General features: G+C 43.7%; 1 protein-coding gene across 1 annotated transcript in view; it reads left to right on the top strand.

The window, feature by feature from the left end:
* PARP4 (poly(ADP-ribose) polymerase family member 4) overlaps positions 1-1266 on the top strand; it is a 115008-nt gene extending 113742 nt beyond the window's left edge. The window contains exon 37 of the mRNA XM_027771130.1: positions 926-1266. Within this exon, the coding sequence (XP_027626931.1) occupies positions 926-1115 (190 nt within the window). The 3' untranslated portion in view covers positions 1116-1266. The remainder of the gene's footprint in view (positions 1-925) is intronic.
* The last annotated feature ends 8637 nt before the right edge of the window (positions 1267-9903 follow it).

Genomic DNA, 9903 nt, shown 5'->3' with positions numbered 1-9903 from the left:
CAAGATCCCGAGAGGAGAATGGAGGAGAAGGGATTGCGGCGTGGCCATCCCCTCTGGGGGGTGATTTCTCGCTTTCTATCTCTCTGTCTCTCTCTGTCTGTCTGGCGAGCGCACGCGCCCTATAGCAAAAACCTCTCAAAAAAAAACAAAAAGGAAAAGACAGAGACAGAGGTAGAGAGAGACAAAGACAGAGACAGACACAGGAGGCTTGAAAGTCTTCCTACCATGCGAGTTTGTGGGCTGGAGGCTGAATTATCAGTGGAAAAATCTTCATTTCTCCTATTGCCCTGAAATCACTAGTTCTCGGTAGCCATGAAGGTGTTTTTTTTTTTGTAGAGGTTTTTGCTATAGGGCGCATGCGCTCACCAGAAAGACAGAGAGAGATAAAGAGACAGAAAGCAAGTAATCACCCCCCCAGGGGGGGTGGCCACACCGCAATCCCTTCTCCTCCATTCTCCTCTTGGGATCTTGGGCACACACACACACGTACCCAGCTTGAGTTTAAGCCACCAGGTCCGGGACTCGAACCATGGGAGTTCAGCAACAAAGCCATTACGCCAACTGCTGGTCCCTGAAGGTGTCTTCTGAGGCCTGCTCCCTTGCCTCTCTATATGAGTTTGTGGGCTGGAGGCTGAATTGTCAGTGGAAAATCTTCATTTCTCCTATTCCCCTGAAATCATTAGTTCTCAGTAGCCATGAAGGTGTCTTCTTGTGTTTCAAGCCACAGGGCCTGGGACTTAAACCCCACAGTTGGCCATGTGGGATCAGCTGCCTTAAATATCATGCCACCAGCTGGCCTGAACAATTGTTTTTATTAGATATCCTAACTTTAGATGGAAACATTTTGTCTGATATAATTTAATACCACATTATATGTCATATATAATTATACTCTGAAATCAATGGAAGCTTTTTTTTAATCTAGGAATATTCCCTGGGCTTCTGAGGCAATAAAGAAAGCAAGTAATTGGGTCAGAAGAACCGAAGGACAGTATTCATCTATCTGTCAACGGCTGGAATTGGGTAAAGACTGGGACTTTGCCACCAAGCAGCTCCTGGGAATCAAACCCATCACCTCTGCTTTTCCTCTTTCCAGAATGCTTCACTACAGTTAAGGCTGAACCCAATGAAATCATCTTTTAAACTTTTCTAATGTTACTATAGATAAAATAATCAAACATTAACAGTTACCTATGATACAGTTTAATTTTGGTTTTATTCAGTGTAACAATCACCCCTTCTAAAATAAAGTAAGTGGAAGCAGAACTGATCATTTTATTGTTTTGTTTTGTTTTGTTTTGTTTTTGCCAAGGGTGCATGTGCTCACTGGAGACAGAGAAGGAAAGTGAGAAATCACCCACCAGGAGGATGACCATGCTACAATTCCTTCTCCTCCATTCTCCTCTCAGGATTTTGGACACACACACACACATTCCAGGTGTGTGTCCCCGACCTGGGGGACAGTCGAACAGGTTTCCTGGGGGAGGGAGTGAGAGATGGGACAAACACATGCACACACACTCACACAGAGTGGAGACAATATGAGGTGCTGATTAAGTCTTCTTCTTCTGTTTATTGAGGAAAAATGGCGAGTTATAAACAGTCTGGTGGGCACCGATTGGTTGCCTGGAATGCAAATGAGATAGAATGGCATGAACCAATCATGGGTGTGGGTGGATCTCTCCCGTTGCCTAAAAACCCAACTGTCCCTCAGGGAGAACAGTTGGTCACATGATTACTGAGAAACGGTTTGCTCAGTAAAGAAGTAAAGCCTAATGGTTTCCAAGATGGTGGATAGCTCAAGATGGCTTCAGTATGCAGCGCCCTCCACGGGTGTGTTTTTCAGGAACCTGGGTCCAGGACTGGAACAGTACAGCCACATGGGTATCCAGCATTGTAACCACCATGCCACCTGCTGGCCTGAATTGGTAATTTTAATCAACCAACAAGCAGTAATAAAATGAAAATGAACAATAGTACAGATTTTTTATGATTCAAGTCCTTTTCAATTGCCAGGGGGCACATGCACTCACCAGAGGCAAGGGTGGGGAGAAGCATCCCAGGAAGGATATGGTATTCCATTTCTCCATCCAGTCAGGATTTGGGGCACAGACACACACACAGATACACACACACACACACACACACACACACACACCTGGCATGTTTTTCAAGCCGCCAGGGCCAGGATATGAGCCACAGTCAGCCATGTGGGATCAAACTCCCAATGAACAGCACCTAACCACCTAACTACCTAACCACAGAGCTGCCCAGTGTTTCAGAGGTTTTGTTTTTGTTTGTTTTTCTGCTATAGGGCAAATGGACTTGCCAGAAAGAAAATGAGAAATCACCCCTTGGGGGAATGGCCATGCTACAATTCCTCCTCTTACACTCTCTTCTCGGGTTCAAACTGCTAGGTCTGGGACACAAACTGCAGTTAGCCATGTGGGAACCAGCACCTTAACTTCTATGCCACTTGCTGGCCCACATATTATTTCAACTTGAAGGATTCTCTTTAGTATTTCTTTTTTATTTAAGAATTATTTATTAATTTTATTTATTATCATCAGATCATTGGGAAAGTCATGACATATTTTTATGTTTTTCTGTCCAAAATGCATCATGACTTACCCAGTTATTTTTTTCATTTGCTATAGGGCACATGCGCTCACCAGAGAGAGAAAAGGGAAAGTGAAAAGACAAGCTACCAGGTGTAGGACTTAACTGCAGTTGGTCCAGCATCTTAACCACCACGCCACCTGCTGGCTCCCCTTTAGTATTTCTTATAGGGCAGTTTTAGTGGTGATGACCTCTCCAGCTTTTATCTAAGCAAGTCTTCATTTCTTCTTTTTTTTGTTTTTTTTTATTTCTTTAATTTTTTTGAATTGACAGAGGGCATGTGCACTAGCCAGAGAGACAGAGAAAGTGAGAAATCAGATAATACCCCAAAGGATAGTGGGGGGATTCCCCTTTCCTTCATTTCTCCACCCTTTCGGGATTTTGGGTAACATACACATATGTGCCTGGCATATTTTTCAAGCTGCTTGAGCTGGGATTTGAACTGCAATTGGCCATGTCGAATTTGGGTCCCTAAATCACCAGATTACAGGGCTGACCCTTTCCTTCATTTTTAAAAAAAGAATTATTGTTTGTTTGTTTGTTTGTTTTTACTTTTTGGAGAGGTTTTTGCCATAGGGCACGTGTGCTCACCAGAAAGACAGAGACAGAGAGACAGAAAGCGAGAAATCACCCCCCGGGGGGATGGCCATGCTGCAATCCCTTCTCCTCCATTCTCCTCTCGGGACCTTGGGCATGCACACACATGCGCCCGGCGTGAGTTTTAAGCCACTGGGTCCGGGACGCGAACTGCGGTCGACTACATGGGGGTCCAGCGACATAGCCATCACACTAACTGCTGGTCCCAAAAATAATTATTTATGGGGGACGGCATGTGGTGTGGTGGTTAAAGGCACTGGACTCCGACATGTCCAATCGCAGCTTGAGTCCCAGACCTGGTGACTTGCTTTCTCACTTTCTCTCTCTCTGGTGAGTGCACGTGCCCTCTAGCAAATTAAATAATAATAATAAATAAAATTTAAAGACATAAATTTTTAAAATAATTATTTTAAAAATTTATGTCTTTAAATTTTATTTATTATTATTATTTAATTTGCTAGAGGGCACGTGCACTCACCAGAGAGAGAGAAAGTGAGAAAGACAGCCACCAGGTCTGGGACTCAAGCCACAGTAGGCTATATGGGAGTCCAGAGCCTTATTTACCACACCACCTGCTGGCCCCCTCATCTTCATTTTTGAGTGACAATTTTCAATAAACAGCAGAGTGCTATTGAAATTCTACTATGTAATCCTCTAGAGTTTTTATTCCAACTACTGTGATATATAAAGTATTTCTTTTTCTTCCTGTCTTTTTTTTAATTTGCCATCAGCATGTGTGCTTGCTGGAGAGATACCAAGAGAAGGAAAGTGGAAAAGCAGCCCCAGAGTACAATCTCTCCTCCAGTCTCCTCCTGGGACATCCGCATACATACACACATGCCAAAAGACTCAAAACCACACAGTTGGCCATGTAGGAGCCACCTCCTTAACTACCATGCTACCAACTGGCCCTGTATAAAATATCTGGATTATTTGTCCTCTATGGCAACCTGTATACACTTTGCATCATAAAGAGGAAGCCTGAGAAGCAAGGCACTCACTCCCCCTACTCCCTCCATAATTTTGCTTAAGTACTTTTTTTTTTTTTTAGTTTATTCACTGGGTCAGGCATTGGCTCAATGGTAAAACAGAACAGTCTGTGAGGCAATCCCAAGTAGGAAAGTTTCCAGTTCCAGTCTGGAGACCTCCCTGAGTATGCTGGGAAAGTGCTTGCTAATGATCCAGCCCTGGCTGAAGGCTGTGGGTAGATGGCAACAGGAAGACCCTGTGACGGGATTTGCTCTCTCTGTCCCTCACAGAAGAAAAAGATAAAACAAAAAGTGTTCTTGCTTCTACTTCACAAATAGCTATTAAGTCTATCCACTTTCCTTTTTCTTTTAAAGAATTAATTAATTAGGATTTTAAAGAAATAATTATTTTATTTAACTTTATTTTTTTAAATTTTGACTAGAGAGGGAGAGAAGAAAAGTGAGAAAGCAAGCCACCAGGTCTGGGACTCGAACCACTGTCAGCTATTTGGGAGTCCAGTATCCTTAACCACTATGCTATCTGCAGGCCCCCTAATTAGTTTATTTTTAATTTGCCCTGAGACAGAGAGGGGAAGTGAGTAAGCAAGCTGCCAGGGACTTGATAATCACACTAGGTGAGTGTCCACACATATCAAAAATCCCAAAAGGAGAATGGAGAAGGGATTGTGGTTTAGCCATCCCCTCCTGGGGGGGCGGGGTGTAATTTTTCTTCTCTCTTTTTTTAATTTCCATCTTTCTCTGGTAAGCACCTGAGCCCTATAGTAAACAAACAAACAAAAAAAAACCAAACAAACAAAAAAATCCAGCTCCAGGTTAATATGGACACTACCAAGTCTAGGCCTGAAAAGTCAAATAGCAACAAGAAGAACTTGGCCTTAACTTATAATGTATAAATACTGGGGTGTTTTCCCACCTCTTTCTCATGTTGGATCTCTTGTTTCTTGGGCTCTACTCTTTCTCTCTCTTGGCTAACATCTTCATTTTTATGGAGTCCACAAAAATGGGCTCTAGGGGTTGTGTTTCTCCATCTTGGCACTATCAACATTTTGCCAGATAATTCTTCATTGTGAGGTTGGAGGGCTAAACAGAGACTTGTAAACAATCCAGGGCCTTATAAACCTGTTAAAGGAAATTTGAATTTATCCCTGAGAGATTTCAATATATCCCTGAGACAGCAGAAAGCCACTGAAAGATTTTCGATGGCAGAATGAGAGGGCCACATAAGCATTTAGAAAAATCATCCTGAGGGCCAGCAGATGGTATAGCAGTTACTAAGATAAAGGATGCTGTTGTGTAGAAATCCAGAAAAGTGGATAAGGGCCAGCAAGTGGCGTGGTGGCTAAGGTGCTGGATTCCCACATGGTCAACTACAGTTTGAGCCCTGGACCCGGTGGCTTGAAAATCACACAGGCACATGGGCGTGTGTGCCCATAATCCCAGGAGGAAAAGGGATTGTGGCATGACCATCCCCCCTCAGGAGTGATTTCTCACCTTCCCTCTAACTATCTGTCTCTCCGGCAAGCAAACGCATCCTATGGCAAAAAAAAAAAAAAAAAAAAAAAAAAAAAAAAAATCAAAACCCTGTGGCTCCTTCATTATAAAATTCTGCTGTTCTCATTTCCAGTCATAGTGCTTAATCGGCTGCATCAGCATCTTCTTCGTTTATGAGTGATGGCCAGAGCAGAGGCTCAAACACCCAGTGAGCGAGGGCATCACCCACACGCGTTGCCCTCTTCCATCCTTCATGGACTCCAACCTCTTCTATTTGCAGCCAGGGTTTGGGGTACGTCTCTGCTCTCATCTGTTAAACCCTCCTCTCCACCTGTGAATACCTGAGTCTTCACTGGTCTGCCTTCTCGGGGAGAGAGGTCCCTTCTTCTTTCACAAAGATGAATCCTCTGCCAGTTCTCTTTGTCATCCTTGTCATCTTCTTCACAAGATGTTTCACTCACCTGTCATATTCAAAAGACCCCCTTTTTTTCCTAGCATTTTTTTTTTTAGATGTTTCTGCTTTTGGGTGTGTGTGTGTCTCTCCCTCTCTCTCTCTCTGTCTCTCCCTCTCTCTGATGAGAGAGACAGAGAGAGGGAGAGACAGAGACAGTGAGAGGGAAAGTGAGAAATCACCCCCCATAACAGCATGCCACAATCCATTCTCCTCCATCCTCCTCCTGGGATCTTGGGTATAACTGCACATGCACCTGGCATGATTTTCAAGCTACCAAGTCCAAGATTTGAACTGAGGTCGGCTATGTCGGAGTCTAGCAATGTACCCACTACACCATCTTCTGGCCCCTTTCTAGCATATTTTAACAAGATTATTTCTTCCATGGATAAGAGAGACAGACAGCACCAATAGCAGGGTCTTGACACCTCAAGGGTCTTGACACCGCTCCCCAGCCTCAGCCAGTCGCAGACTGTGGGAAAGCACATGCCCAGAGTACTCAGAGAAGTCTCAATGTGAACCTAGACCCTTCCTGTGTGGGTCAGCCTCACAGAGTTTTGGATTTTATAGCCGTGCCACCAGCCAGCCCCTTCCCAGCATCCTTTTATTTTTTTAAGAGTTATTTATTTAAATTTATTATTATTATTTTTACTTAATTTGCTATAGGGCATATGTGCTTACCAGAGAGAGAGATGAGAGAAAGTAAGAAAACAAGCCGCTAGGTCCAGAACTCTAACCGCGACCAGTCATCGGGAGTCCAGCGCCTTAACCACCACACCACATGCTGGCCTCCCTAACATCTTTATTCCTCGCTCACTGGCTAGATCCTTTCTCTCTACCCACAGATATGCCTCAGTCCTCCAGACTCTGAATCATGCTACCCACTTGAACTGCCAGCCAATTTATTATTATTCATTTAACTCATTAACAAACTGCTCCAAGCAAACCCTCACGCTGGCTGTATCCACTCACTCCTCAGCAGCAGTGATTTACCTGACACGTGACTTTCCCACCATCACACTCATCTGGTTCCTAACCGTTGATCAAATCCCTTTCTCCCTCTTCATCCTCTTCCTCTACGACATTCATTTGTGTTGTTCTCCATTGTCTTTCTCAACCTCTATTTCCAGGCACCCCTCTTTTTAGTCTCCTCCCTACAGCTTTGACCACTCTCACTCTTTCTGCATTTCCCTCTCCCTGCCACTCACTCCTACAGCCTGCTCTTCTCATTCTGCTCACATCCCTTAGTTAAGCCCAACTACTTCAACGGCTTTTACCACCATCTAATGGCTCTTGTGTGGAGCTGAAAATTCAACTTTTATGACATGTTGGATGGACAGGATTAAAAGTGCAATATTTAAATAAGGCCCACAGGGTCAGTAAGTGGTGTGGTGGTTGGGGTAGCTGGGTCCCACATGGCCAGCTGAGTGGTCTAGATATAGGTTCAAGTCTTGGGCCTGGTAGCTTGAGAAATAAACTGGGCAAGTGTGTGTGCATGCCCCAAATCCCTTGAAAAGGAGAAGAAGGGACTGTGGCATGCTTATTCCCTCTCAGGGGCTGTTTTCTAACACTTTCTCTCTCTCTCTCTGCTTGTCTGTCCATCTGGTGATTATGCAAACTCTGTAGTCAAGAAAAAAAAAGAAAAGAAAGACAGACATCTTGGGGTGTTTTCCCACCTCTTTCTCATGTTGGATCTCTTGTTTCTTGGGCTCTACTCTTTCTCTCTCTTGGCTAACATCTTCATTTTTATGGAGTCCACAAAAATGGGCTCTAGGGGTTGTGTTTCTCCATCTTGGCACTATCAACATTTTGCCAGATAATTCTTCATTGTGAGGTTGGAGGGCTAAACAGAGACTTGTAAACAATCCAGGGCCTTATAAACCTGTTAAAGGAAATTTGAATTTATCCCTGAGAGATTTCAATATATCCCTGAGACAGCAGAAAGCCACTGAAAGATTTTCGATGGCAGAATGAGAGGGCCACATAAGCATTTAGAAAAATCATCCTGAGGGCCAGCAGATGGTATAGCAGTTACTAAGATAAAGGATGCTGTTGTGTAGAAATCCAGAAAAGTGGATAAGGGCCAGCAAGTGGCGTGGTGGCTAAGGGGCTGGATTCCCACATGGTCAACTACAGTTTGAGCCCTGGACCCGGTGGCTTGAAAATCACACAGGCACATGGGCGTGTGTGCCCATAATCCCAGGAGGAAAAGGGATTGTGGCATGACCATCCCCCCTCAGGAGTGATTTCTCACCTTCCCTCTAACTATCTGTCTCTCCGGCAAGCAAACGCATCCTATGGCAAAAAAAAAAAAAAAAAAAAAAAAAAAAAAAAAAAAATCTAAAAGAAAAAAACATGTGGTCCTGATTTAAACACAAGTTAAAAATGGAATTAAAGGACTTGCCTGTTTAGTGGTACTGCCTCTAAAATCTTGCATTTCAGTTTCTCTGTGAGGAGGGAAAAACTACGCTGAGCTCCAAGTCAGCCTGGGAAGTTCAACTTCCAGATGTGCCAAAGGACACATACACTTGCCTATGATAGACAGAGGTTCCCCCATGGGGGACCGTCACATCACAACCCCTTCTTCTCCAGCTCTCCTTTCAGAATTTTGGACATGCTGTGGCCAGCAGGTTGCACAGTGGTTACAACCACTGCTCAGGTCCCAGACCTGGCAACCTGAAACTCATACTGGGCATGTGTGTGTGCGTGCCCAAAATCCCTAGAGGAGAATGGAAGAGAAAGGATTGCGGCATAGCTGTTCCCTTGGCAGGGGGGTTGTTTTCTCACTTTCTCTCTCTTCGTGTCTCTGGCAAGTGCACATGCCCTATAGCAAAAATCACTCTCTAGAAAAAAATGAATTTTGGACATGCACACACATGGGTCCAGGGTGTTTTTCAAACTGCTGGGTCTGGGTCTTGAACAGCAGAGTTGGCCATGTGGGAATCCAACTGCCTTAACCACCATGCCACTGGCTGTCCCCATTATTGTAATTTTTGTATGTCATTTTAATTATTCTATTTTATTAGTTATTATTGTTAATCTTTTATCATTATCTCTTATAAATTAAACTTTATTGAAGGTATGTAGTTATAGGGAAAAGGCTATATTATATAGGATACATAGGATTTACAGTACATTCTGTACCATCCACTGTTTCAGGAACCCATGGAAGTCTTGGAATGTCTCCTAGGGATAAGGAGGCCCACTCTAGTCCGGTTGTTCTACTTTTAGTGATACTAACATTGACCAGTGGCTTTCCATGTGAGATTTTTTCCCTACAACAGATCATCTGTGGAGACAGTTCAGCACCCTGTGATTATCCAGTTCCTCTTCAATCTTTCACCTAATTGTCTTTTTTCTGGATCCTTTTCATGCAATTTGTTTTTGTTGTTGTTACGTATGCCACAGAGCATGTGTGCTTGCTAGACAGAGAAAAAACATCCACCAGTGGGGGCTGGTCACACCACAATCCTTTTTCTCCCAGTGAGTCAGAATAGTTACGTATGTCCAACATGGCTTTTAAGTCACCTAGGTAGGGACTGGAACCTTGGTTGACCATGTGGGATCTGACTTTTCAATGCACACTGAGCCACTCTGCTGTCAGGCTGGTCCAATACTGTGATTTCCTAATTCCAACTTTTCTTCTAAACTACTACACTTACTGAAATTCTGTGAAAACTAGCTTTCCCCATCAAACACATATTGTTATTTTTTTACAAATCTATTTTGTTTGTTTTCACCATACTTGCCAGGGAA

The sequence above is a fragment of the Tupaia chinensis genome, unplaced genomic scaffold (genome assembly GCF_000334495.1).
Source record: "Tupaia chinensis unplaced genomic scaffold, TupChi_1.0 Scaffold000186_1, whole genome shotgun sequence".
NCBI lineage: Eukaryota > Metazoa > Chordata > Mammalia > Scandentia > Tupaiidae > Tupaia > Tupaia belangeri.
This window is presented reverse-complemented; position numbering and strand designations above follow the sequence as displayed.